General features: G+C 52.8%; 1 protein-coding gene across 4 annotated transcripts in view; it reads left to right on the forward strand.

Moving 5' to 3' along the window:
• WDFY4 (WDFY family member 4) overlaps positions 1-12,617 on the forward strand; it is a 187,578-nt gene that overhangs the window by 124,902 nt on the left and 50,059 nt on the right. For all 4 annotated transcript variants that reach the window (XM_075934641.2, XM_075934642.2, XM_089780037.1 and 1 more), the window contains 5 exons: positions 355-506; positions 6,611-6,759; positions 7,874-7,994; positions 9,746-9,831; positions 11,407-11,469. In XM_075934641.2, coding sequence (XP_075790756.2) covers positions 355-506; positions 6,611-6,759; positions 7,874-7,994; positions 9,746-9,831; positions 11,407-11,469 — 571 coding nt within the window. The remainder of the gene's footprint in view (positions 1-354; positions 507-6,610; positions 6,760-7,873; positions 7,995-9,745; positions 9,832-11,406; positions 11,470-12,617) is intronic.

Raw genomic sequence — 12,617 nt, forward strand, 5'->3', positions numbered from 1 at the left:
ATCCTGGGTTTGATTTGTTTGTAAGTATTTCTGGGATCAGCCAGAGCAAGTACAAACATGGAAATCAACAAGCTTGTTCAATATTTGCCAGTTTCAACTCTTATTGGAGCTCCGTTTGAGTTTGGATGGAATGTTGGGTCCCATTCCTGGTTTGTCTTTCCTTAGCCCTTAAGAGAATTCACATCTCTCTTGCCTACGTGAACCATTTGGGAGTATGGGGCTTTTTTGTGCGGGGGGAGAGGGCAAATAAATAATGCCACTTCCCCAGGCAGAACAGATTGGGTGAAAGTCTAATGTGGCAATTTGTGGCATCCAGCTGCCAGTAAAACTGCGATCTCCTTTACGTTGCTGTAGAAGAACTGATGCTAAATGGAGCAGAAAGGGCGATGGATTGTAACCAGCTGACATTCTTCCCTGCCCTCCATGAAAGTTTCCACTCAGAAGACTTCTTGGAGCTGTGTGTGGAAAGACAAATGATCCTGCAGGAGTTTGTTGAGAGTGAAAAGGTACCGCCTGAGACACCGGGAAGGGCAGGGGGCGTGGCATGGTGGAGATGGGCGTTCGGGGACCCAGGAGCAGTATACCATAGATAGATAGAGGGGGTGTATGGGGATGAATGGATAGATAGAGGGGGGTGTATGGGGATGGATGGATAGATAGATAGAGGGGGTGTATGGGGATGAATGGATAGATAGATAGAGGGGGTGTATGGGGATGAATGGATAGATAGATAGAGGGGGTGTATGGGGATGGATGGATAGATAGATAGAGGGGGTGTATGGGGATGGATGGATAGATAGAGGGGGTGTATGGTGATAGATAGATAGATAGAGGGGATGGATGGATGGATGAATAGATAGAGAGGGTGTATGGTGATAGATAGATAGACAGATAGAGGGGGTGTATGGGGCTGAATGGATAGATAGAGGGGATGTATGGGGATGGATGGATAGATAGAGGGGATGTATGGGGATGGATGAATAGATAGAGAAGGTGTATGGTGATAGACAGATAGAGGGGGTGTATGGGGCTGAATGGATAGATAGAGGGGATGTATGGGGATGAATGAATAGATAGAGAGGGTGTATGGTGATAGATAGAGGGGGTGTATGTAGATAGATAGATAGATAGAGGGGGTGTATGGGGATGGATGGATGGATAGATAGATAGATAGAGGGGATGTATGGGGATGAATGAATAGATAGAGAGGGTGTATGGTGATAGATAGAGGGGGTGTATGGTGATAGATAGAGGGGGTGTATGGTGATAGATAGATAGATAGAGGGGGTGTATGGTGATAGATAGAGGGGGTGTATGGTGATAGATAGATAGATAGATAGATAGATAGATAGATAGAGGGGGTGTATGGTGATAGATAGAGGGGGTATATGGTGATAGATAGATAGAGGGGGTGTATGGTGATAGATAGAGGGGGTGTATGGTGATAGATAGATAGATAGATAGATAGATAGATAGATAGATAGATAGAGGGGGTGTATGGGGATAGATAGATCGATTCAATAGATTTTCTTGGCATTTTCTCAATAAACACGTCACATGCTGTCTCTCCAATGCGCTGGCCCCTCGTCCCATTTGCGCAGCAGGTACCAGAGCCAATGAGGTGCCATGTTAAATGTTTCCTGCCCCCAGCAGCAGGAGCAGGCCATGAAACCGAGAAACCCACTTTCCGTGAATTGTGCTAATCTCCTTCGGAGGCTGCAGGCGGGTGTGCGTCTGTAACTCGGCGGGAAGCCGTCACAAGTGCCAGCCACGTTCCTCCCGTCGCCGTCACGGCGTTGTGACGCTGACAGAGTATTGAAAAAAGCAGTAGGAGGTGACGTTGGCTGTCCTGCGCTCACTTAGCGCGCCTGGTCCTGCCTCGCAAATGAGCCGCAGGCACGCCGAACAGGCCAGCGGAACGGGCTTGCCTGTGGCATGGCGGCACGGTAACGAGGAGTTCCCCTGCTCCAGCGCAGGGCTGCAGGCTCTGGAGAGCACGTCGCGTGTGCGGTGTGACCCGGTTGGGCGAGCGCGGCACCGGCAGAGAAGCCGCCGTGAGATCTGGAGCGTCGCAGGCCCCCTGTGCGCTCGGCGGCAAGGTCTCTGCGGGCGCGGCCCTGCAAGTCAGCGCCATGACGCCCCGCGGGCGAGGGACCCGGCCTGCAGTCCCAGCATGCCCACTCCCCTAGCCCCGGGTGGGCAGGGATTTGCCATGGGCCGGGACCAGAGGGGAAAGCTGTATCTCCTGGCCTGCCAAACGGCTCCCATGGTCACCGGCCCCCCAGGGTGCCCAGAGGAGGGGGTGGGTACAGGCCAGCAGGGATGTTCCTACCCATCCCTCGGGGGTGCTTGGCAAAAGCTGACTGCAAGGAGGGTGGAGCAGGCTCCCACCACTGCTGCTCACTCCTGAGCCAGGGCGGAAGAGAGAGATTTCTGGCGGCCCCCACTTCTGTTTTCCTCTCGCGCACGCCCCACGCGCCGGGTGCGGCTGCACCCCATCGCCACAGCAGGGGTGGCCGGGCTGACGGTGCACAGCCTCGAGAGCAGGGATCTCACAGTGGAACAGCGCGGCAAGGTCCGTGGCACCCCGCGTGGCCCCTCCAGGCATTGGGCCCCGTGGACTCACCCTCCCTAGGCCCCGAATCTCTGCAGAGCTCCTCACCGCCCCCGGCTCTTACACAACCGCCCTGCATGGCAGCCCCGTGAGACTTACGGGGAAGGGTGGCTGAGCTAGGGGACGTGGCCAGGGTTATTACTGAGTGGCTAAGGGGCGTGAAGTCAAGGAGCTGGCCAGAGGGGAAATGGAAGGGCTCCTTGGACTGGATCTAGGCACAAAAAGCAAGGCTAGAGGGCGGCTCCGGGTTTCTGTGGTCCTAGAGGAGAGGGGGACCTGGAACAGGGTGGGACAGGCACAACTCCGTGGCTGCGTCTAGACTGGCACGTTTTGCAGAAAATCTTGCCAGCTGTCTACACTGGCCGTTTGATTTTGCGCAAAAGCACTGACGTTCTACTGTCCGAAATCAGTGCTTCTTGCGCAAATGCTTTGACGCTCCCATTCGGGTAAAAGCCCTTTACCGAAAATGTTTTTGCACAAGAGGGCCAGTGTAGACAGCTAAAAACTGTTTTGCACAAAAAAGCCCCGCTGGCGAAAATGGCGATCGGGGCTTCCTTGTGCAAAACCGCGTCTGGATTGGCACGGACGCTTTTCCGCAAAAAATGCTTTTGCGTAAAAGCATCCGTGCTAATCTAGACGCTCTTTTCCGCAAATGCTTTTAACGGAAAAACTTTTCCGTTAAAAGCATTTGCGGAAAATCATGCGAGTCTAGATGTAGCCCATGTGTCTTGCAGGTGGTTGTACTTGCTAGCAGGACTGAGCGTGCTTAGGAAGCCAGCCAGGCCAGACCGCATGCCCCCTGTGTCCGCAGTCTCGGTTCCAACGCGTCTGAGCAACACGGTGGCAACCCAGCAACCAGCAGCACTGAACGTCCGTTCCACTGGTGGCCTGCGCACTCCGAGGGCTCTTGTCTTATGGGGCGAGCCGTGTGCATGGGGCCATCCCTCCCCTGGGGTGACCGCACGGCCGCCATGAATTTGAGTGGATCCCAGAGATGGCTCAGACATGGATGAACCTCAGACTGGTGGCCATTGCTCCAAAAACACGATCAAATCGATTTCCTTCCCTGTCATAGTAGACAGATGGTATGGATTGAAGTAGCCGCTTCCCCGTGCCTGGAGCTAGGAGGGCCATGAATGTCCTACGATCTTCCTAGCTCAGCCACCGTGGGTGTGCTTCCGATGCAGTTCTCTGGCATGCAGGGCGAGCGGCTCGCAGGAGAAGCCCTTCGCCTTGGACTTCTCCTCCCTGTCTCTGGAGTCGCTGGCCTTTGGAGCGCAGGCCACCAGCCTGGGCGCGGGGGAGCCGTTTGGAAAATGAGCAAGATGGGATCTGGATTGTGTGAGGGTGTGTGGGTGAGTGTGGATGGAGAGCTTGTTACTCTGATGGTTTTGTGAGTGTTTGCGTTATACGTTTAGCTGAGGGGAGACGCCCACTAGGCCAGACTGTCCTACTGAAATCGCTGGGACTTTGATTGAATTGGGTGCACACTCAGCACCCATCTCCATCTTCAGGCTTCTGCCGGGAAGAGCTGGTGGCAGGAAAAGTGCCCTTCCCCGGACCTGGAAACGTTGTGTAGGAGCGGGGCCATTTTAGCAGCGTTTTGTTCAGGGCTACACATTAAAACGAAGGGTCCACACCAAGGCCGTCCAAACCTCCTGCTTCAACGTGTTTTGGGCTGGAAGCCTCGCGTTTCGATGCTGAAGCAGGCAGGCCTGTGTCGTCTGTTACCGTTTATTTTCAAATGTTGACACGGAAAAGTTTGGATTGACTTTCATCCTGTCTCCGGAGTGGTTGGCTCTTTGTTCCAGTGTGGAACGGAAAAAAAATCGAAACGCCAATTTTCCCAGGGCACAGAAATTTCAGTTCCTTGCCAGCTCTTCTGAAACACCTTTGAAAATCTGGTCCCTGAGTCCATTAGATGTAGGAGGGGGGGAGTATTTAAAACCAAATACATGTTTTATTTGTAAAAATATCCTTAAAAAAAAAAGCAGCAAACCATTAGCCTCTTGATGGTGTCTGCTTTAATTCCTTTCCTGCGTCTGAATGAGCAGAGAGCAATCTGTATATGCTTTAGGCAATACCTTAGAAGGTAATCATTCAATTATTTTATGTCACCTTTGCATCATTGATTAATGATTCTAGCAACCAGCGCACTCGATTCTGTTAGGAAAAAATGGGAAAGTTTATTTAATCTATGTTAATTTCAAGCTGGCTGGTACCTCATTAGATGGGGGCCCTGTAGGTACAGGCATGTCCCGGTGGGTACACCTCTTCGTTGTCAGATCTGTGTAACGCAGCAGGAATTAAATGTGTTCCTTGTTCAGACTGGGGAATAAATACCTCCGCCCCGAGCGTGGTTTATTTTTAACAACATGGAAATGTGTGTGGCCGGAGGGGGGCGGTGCGTTTAAATGAAGTGGATTTGAGCGTGGATGACAGGTATTGGATGGACTAGAGGAGTCGGGCATGTCTGTGGGGCTGATCTGTCCCCGGCCTTCACAGGGTGCTGATGGTGGCCGATCTCCAGGGGAGGCTAGTTTTTAACCCCGTGTTGCCCACAGGGGCATGTCAGGGCCATGGGAGGCAGCATTCTTCAGGGATTCACACTGGGTCTTGGTCAGGTTCCAGGCCAGGGCTGCTGAAATCAGCTGGCCCCAAATCTGGGGAAGTGCCGAACCTCCGTCTCTTGCACATGGTGGGCCAGATGGCACCGTGACTCATCTGAGGATGGCTATCTGGAGGGCTGAGCAGAGGTGAAATTAGGCGGGTGCACCCCAGGGCGCTGCTCCGGCAAGAGCCGGCTGAGCTGCGGCAAAAGCCAATGGGAAGCTATTGAAAGAGCTGGCAGGGACTCGGGTTGCGATAGGACAGTGCCTGTAAGAAAAGTAAATTCCTTTCACCCCTGGGCCCAAGTGAAATGAACTGGCCTCGACAGCTCCCACCCCTGGTCTCCATAGGGCGTTATTTCGAAATAATCCCCCTTCGGTGGAATCAATAAGTGGAGCATCCACACGCCCATCCTTTCGAAATAACGGGCTGCTGATTTCGCAATCCGCACGCCTGCTTTCCTCGGGAAGGAATGCTGGGTCCAAACTAGCTCTTTTGAAATTGCGGCCGTGTGGACGCGCCGGTGCCGCTCTTTCGAAATGACGACTCCCCGGCGTCATGCGAAGTAATGACTCTCCCGTGCGCCCGCCGTAAGGGAGCCTGCCTTGGGCTCATTTCGAGGCTTCCCCATGGCGAGGACAGGCTAGTTCGGTTTTGTGATTTCGGGAGTGAGAAAATCGAGGTGGGGGGGTTGGAAATAGTTACCTAGTGTAGACGTGTCCCCAGTGTGGCCCAGGCCACAGCCATCAGCACCTCCATGCCCAGGAGAGAGACTCGGCTCCTGTCTGCTTCCCAAAGTTGGTCTACTAGGTTAGGAGGGAGGGATGGAGGGGCGGAGGGGGAAGGATTTGTAGTGATGCAGCGTGTGCCTCACCTAGCCAGCAGATAAACAGCCTTCCCCCAGCCCCACCCCCAGGTATAAGGGCTGGTGGCCTCGTGGCTTAAGAGTGGTTCCGAGACTCGTGGCACATGCCCATGTGACTGCAGGCCAGTCATTTCATTGCTGTATGCCTTAGCTCCCCCTCTGTACCATAGAGGGTGCACTTCCTTACCTCACAGGGGTTTTGTGAGCAGTGTTTCCTGGAAACTGAGCCCTTGGGTGGCCGCCCAGGAGAGATTCAGGTGCCGCCCAGCTGATTAGCACAGTGCCCACAGTGTATGTTTATACGGGTGGTGCACATTCACACATGCTTTGGTGCATGCAACAAAATTTATTCCGCACATGGGCAGAAAAATGAGAGGGAACATTGGTCGTGACGCTAGTTCATTAATGTTTGCAAGGTGCTCAGATGCTCCAGCCAGATCGGCACCTAGACCGTGTCCGCTACAGGCAAAGGGTATTGCCAAGTCCTGGCTACATCTCTCCCTCCCTTCTTTCCGGGCTAGGTTACGTGCAGATCCTCGGTGGTGCTGGTGCAAGGGCACCTGGCAGCAGAAGGGGTGCTCCTCTTTGGCAAAGAGCACTTCTACCTCGGCGAGCACTTCGTCCTGTCCCAGGTGGACGAGGTTTATTGCACCAAGCACTGCTTGTCCAGGTGAGTCCCTCTGCCCCGCCTGCAGGCCGAGCCCTGCGGGAGACGCCCCACTTTGGGGAACCCTGTGGCTTCGGGGAGCATCACAGCACCGAGTATGGGCCCCTGGGCTTCTCCCCACCCCGCTCCAAAGCGCCCAGCTGCTACGGATTAGCGAGGGGCCAGAGGGACTGAGGTTCCGGTCCAGTAGAGAAGCACCCAGGTCAGGAGGCAGCTCCAGGCACGGCCTGAGAGAGCCGCAGAGATGGGCCGGGCTGTTGTGGGGCCTGAAAGCTCAGCTGCCAGTGAAGGCTCACCCTCCGCGGTGAGACCTGCCTGTTGCAGAGAGAGCACCGGGCAGGAGGGGAGGAGTGTCAGGAGGGGTGTGCAGCCGGTCTGCGATCAGGGTTCATTGGGTGGCTACTAAGGAGAGATTCAAATGCTGCCCAGCTGATTAGCAAAACTCCCACAGCCAGCAGTATGTGTTCCCATGGGTGGTGCACATCGGCACAGGCCTTGGTGCACATAAAATTTAGTCCGCACATAGATGGGAAACAATTAGGGACCATTGGTTGCAATACAGCCTGAGCCACACCTGCCAGGACCCTTCATTTTGGATCTGATTTTAGGACCCGTAGGGTGTGAAGACCCTTTCAAGCCAATGGGAAAATCTGAGAAGTAAGGTGCTACCCAATGGGGTGAAAGATATGACAGCACTGCCCTTCATACAAACCCCCATCTCCTCCCACCTCCGCCTCTGCAGAGCCTTTCTCACTGGCCTCCTGGTATTGCTGCCGCTTGGACTCCATTGTGTACAGGAGGCTGTTGCTCTCCATCCGCCTGCGTATCCTAAAATGCACAAACGCACCTTCATGCTCCATTAGCTGCCTCTTTGTTTCAGGATCCAGTAGGAAATTGCCTTGAGGGTGTTTGGAACCTTCTCATTACAGCCGTCCTGGGACACAAGGCTCCGTAGAAATGTGCCTGTAGAAGCTGCTTGCGCGTTGACGGGGGGTGTTCCTAGAGTCTGCGGTGGCAGCAGAGTATAGGGTGAAGCCTGAGCCGTCCCGCACAGCCAGCGTGTTGGTTGCCAAGGTCTTGTCTGCCTCACGTGCATTTCTCTTTTTGCCTCTTTCAGCATCACCGATCCGTTTATTTTCAACATGTGCCACAAAGACCCGGGCATGGGAGATCAGGCGTGTGCCCGGTATGCCTACCGCGACATTAAGGAAATACACCCGATGCGCTTCCTCCTACAGGTAGGAGTCCATCCGCCATGTTTGGACAAGCGCTGCCAGAACACTGGTACAACGTGACCAGGGACCAGAGATGACCTGAGCCTGCCGATAGTGGGGGACAGAGTCAGGGCAGCCCACTTCAGCAGTGCTAGTGAGCGTGCTCAATACAAGCCAAGCAGCAAATCGGGGCGGGGGGGGGGGGTGACCCCTGTGTTCCCTCCATCATTATCTCTGCCAGGAACTACTTGAATTGTAACCTCTCAGGAACGGTCTTTCTCCATCCTCACAGCTCTGCTCTTGTCCCCACTTCTGCTTCGCTAACACTGGGTCCTGGAAACTTCTGTCCCTCCTAGCCCTATCACTGAGCTGTCTGATTCATAGAAGCACAGAACACTAGAACAGGAAGGGACCTCGAGAGGTCATCGAGTCCGGTCCCCTGCCCCCACAGCAGGACCAAGCACCATCTAGATCCTCCCTGACAGATGTTCGGCAAGAACTAAACCAATATTGCCAGGGAAGAAGACGTGGAAAAGTGTCCCTTATAATTCGGGCCAAGATTTTCCAAACCAGATACTTCAAATCCAGTCCTAGTTTAAGTTTCTGAACAAGTGGGCATCTTTTCAAGAGTGCTCTGCTCCCGCAGACCCCCAAAGAAGGAGAAGACAGTGCTACTGGCCCAACTCTTGTGGAACAACTTTTCAGCTCGGGAACCCAAACCACCAGTAGAGCTCAGAGAATAATGGATTTTTCTGATTGGGGAACAACCCACAAATATGAAAAAAAAGGAGGCTTGGTTCGAATGGAAAGTGACTCTTTTCAGGGTTTTTTTATTATTTTGTGTGTGTCACAATGGAAAAAAAATGAAGGAAAAAAGAGATGGGAACGAATCGTTTTGTTGGACATGCAATGAATGTTGTGTCCATTTTTCATTTAGTTTCAGGTTGCTTTTCAAGGTGTTTTTCCTCTGATGTTTTAACTAGCTACATTTCTCAACAGAACCGCCTTCTGTTTCGGTTGTCAGACTATTTTGTTTTGAAATTATTTTTCCCAGACAAAACTGCTAGCCAGATTCAACCTGATTGTAGGAATACTTTTGGGGACCCCTGCCCTCCAAATGCATTGATATATTTAGTGTTCGCGCACATGAAAAAATCTCCCTAGCTCCAGCAGGAGACTCTAATATTGGAACTGGCGTTAGATAAAATAAGGAAGGGTGTGTCTACACTGCACCCGGAGCGCAAAATAAACCACACAATTTGAGCTATGCAAATTGCGTAGTTTATTTCGAGTTAATTTCAAAATAGCTCATTTTGAAATTTGACGCTGTCTACACAGCACCAAATTTCAAAATTGAGCGCTATTCCGAAACACCCCTTACTCCTCGTGGAATGAAGTTTGCAGGGATGTTGGAATAGCACGCCCGTTATATTTTGGGATAATGGGCTTGCTCAAAAGATGAGGAATAGCTATTTCAGGATACTTCCGGTGTCCCAGAATAGCTCCGCAGTGTAGATGTAGCCTAAGCGATCTATTTGAACTGGTGATAGCTCAAAGGGGTTTGCTTCTTGAACTCTTTCCGGCCCATTGGGTCTTGCCTATTGGGCCGGGAATACTGTGAAAGTTGGCTCTCCTCATTTCTCGCGCACGGCGCTCGTTACAAAATCAGGTCCTTCGCGTTACTAACCCCGCCACACTGGGCCGACGGTACGTTTCTCTCTGCAATGCTCAGCCCTTGCTCCATGGGTCTTCATGCACATGGTTTATCCTTACAGGAGATCGCCTTGGAAATATTCTTCAAAAACGGCTACTCCAAATTTCTCGTCTTCCACAACAGCGACAGGAACAAAGCCTTGAAGAGGTAACCGTTGCTCCAGCCTGGCTGTGCCGCCATGCCATCTGTAACAGGGTCGTGACTCACTGCTGCAGCGCCTCCTGCTGGTCTCCTTGGGAACTAGCTCTTCAGCCCCAGAGCGCCCCCTGTTGACCGGGGTCTTACCCTCCATTATCTGTCTTCTGAGTTACTGCAGGCCCTCCCCCTGCAGCTTCTGCTCCCCCTGCAGCTGTACCCCAGCTCTGCCTGCCTTTCCCCAGCCCTGCTCTGTCTCAGGAAACCTCTGTGGCTTCCCCAGCAGCCAGACCCCTCCTGCTTCCCAGCTCCTCTTCCTCTCCAGGAGCCCCTATTGATACAGCCCTAGCTGGGCCCTCACGTGGCTGCCTGCCCCTCAGCCTCTCCTGGCTGGTTTTAACTCTTGTAGGGCCAGTGCGGGGCAGACGCCCTCCCATCCGTGTCTCCCAGACAGCAACCCCACAGGTTCACTCTCTACGATTGCAGCTCCTGGGCCTTTGCCTGGTTCCACCGACATGAGCAAAACAGAATTCCTCCCGGCCAATGTCAATTTCCCCCTTGCTGAGCTGTAATGGGTTTTGGAGCATGCTTATTATGTTTTCCTCTTACTTCCAATACTGGAAATGGCGTTAGGTACGTAACGAGCTTGCTTCTCCGGCTTTTCCCTTGAATCGTTGGCATGCGGAGAGCTGACGTGACTTTTGAGACAGCGGCGCTTTTGTTTAGCCAAAGAGGCTTTGCTTCCACCGCTCGTCCGGGTGGACGCTAGAGTAGCACGTGGATGCTTTGCTCATTGCTCTCTGGCAGCTGCTTCCATTTAGCCACGGTGGCCTGGCAGAACTGCTGCTCTGGTGCTAACGCTGGGTGTCATTTGGCTGTCCTTGCCGAGGCAAAACGCTCATGATGCAGAAATTCCCGGGTGACATTCTGCAGCCTCGATTGGTGATTACGATCGTCTAATCTAGCCGAGGATAATGATTCCTCTTGACCTTAAAATCTACGCCTAGGCCCCAGTGGAACCTGTCTAAATAACAACTGCAGGTTCCGACCCAGTCTCCTTGTCTCAATTCACCGTGTTGTTTCAGTTAGATAGGGAAACATGCCCTTCTCCCTCTCCATTATGGTGGGGGGCGGGTGGCCTGGATCCTGTGGGGAGTGGGGCCTGGGCAGAAGGGGCGGGGTTGGGGGGTTGTTTCCTCCAGCCCTGCCTTCTCCCACCGCCCATGGGGAAACCTACCCTGAAATGCGGCATAGTTCAGCCGTTGGCAATTAACCAGCAGCCAGGTTCTATCCCAGAAGCAGCTGCATTTTACTGACGGCTGAAGTGCTTCTCGTCTTTGACTGAGCATCAGTTCAAGGCTCCGATTCAGGACACACGTAACCTGCAGCCCATCCCTATCCAGGATAACATGTAAGCACCTACTTGGCCGCACACATAACACATGTCCCATTGACACAAGGCGCTTCTCTGAACGTAGGGGCCTGCGATTCTAAAGTATTTTGGTGCCCTTCAGGATTAAACATAGGTGACGTTTCCAGGTAATCATTCTAAAGGCCGTATTGATTTATATTCTCCTCTCTGTTTAGATTTTGTTCTTTGCAACCTGTTTTGAAGGCAAAAGGAATAACGGAGGAGTCTCTGAATATAAGGTAATAAGCCAGAATCGTTCCCAATATTTGCCTGCCATATATTTAATTATCGGAATAAATTACACTCTAACAAAGGGCTCTAGAAATCAACATTTTGTGCTCCCTTTAAAACCTATTTTGAGAGTTCAAAGGCATCCCCAAAATCTCCCGAAAATGTTCAGCTGTAAAATACCTTCCTCGCAATGGTATGTGGGATGCATTACGTGTCTGCTGCCCATAGTTAATTCGTAAGGATTATCTTTGTAATAGGAGTTTCTTGGTAAACTCTTAGGCTACGTCTACATGGCAGGGAGTATGCTAATGAAGCGCTCACTAGCATTTGTCATGTCTAATTTGCATATCTCTGCCGGTGCTTTTTGCGCAAGAGGTTTTTGCACAAAAACAAGCAGTGGAGACAGGGCCGTTCCATGCAAACCCCCCTTTTGCGCAAGATCTCTTATGCCTCCAAAAAGGAGGTATACAGGAACTTGTGCAAAAGGGGATTTTTGCTCAAAACGCACCCGTCTCCACTGCTTGTTTTTGCACAAAAACCTCTTGCGCAAGACGCATCGGCAGAGATATGCGAATGACAGCGCGACAAATGCTAATGAGCGCTTCATTAGCATACTCTCTGCCGACAGATACCTGCAGCGTGGACGGTTCGCATGGGGACGAACAGGGAGCAGACAGCTGCCGACGTGAGGTTAGAGAGTTAATTCCATAACACGGCCGCCTAGTGGCCCCTGTAGTGGGCGGTCGGAGCAGACGGGGACGGACGTGCCCCGTGATGTAATAGACACAGTTTTAAGAGCATCGCTGGTGATCCCAGGGTGCTGCCCCTTGACCGAGGGGGCTTGTGCTTGGCGACTACTCGGTGCTGGTCCCGGATCCTTGCCTAGCCAGAAATCCCCTGGAGGTGCCTGGGAAATGCAGCCTTTGGTTCCGGCTTAACGGCTTCTGCATCCCTGGGGGACCCTTGCGTGGGGTGGCAGCTCCTTTGGGTTTGGATAAGCCCCCAGAGGTGTGGAAGGAAGCCGTGTGGCGGGAAAGCGGGGCAGGTGCAATGTGCGTGGCAGCTATTCCGCTCCCTGGTGCGTGGATACAGCACACAGCCCACGGGACCTACTTGTGTGTCTGAGCCGGGGTGGGATATCATTTTTGCCCAGGGG

The sequence above is a fragment of the Pelodiscus sinensis genome, chromosome 8 (assembly GCF_052426305.1).
Source record: "Pelodiscus sinensis isolate ZL-2025 chromosome 8, ASM5242630v1, whole genome shotgun sequence".
Taxonomy (NCBI): Eukaryota; Metazoa; Chordata; order Testudines; family Trionychidae; genus Pelodiscus; species Pelodiscus sinensis.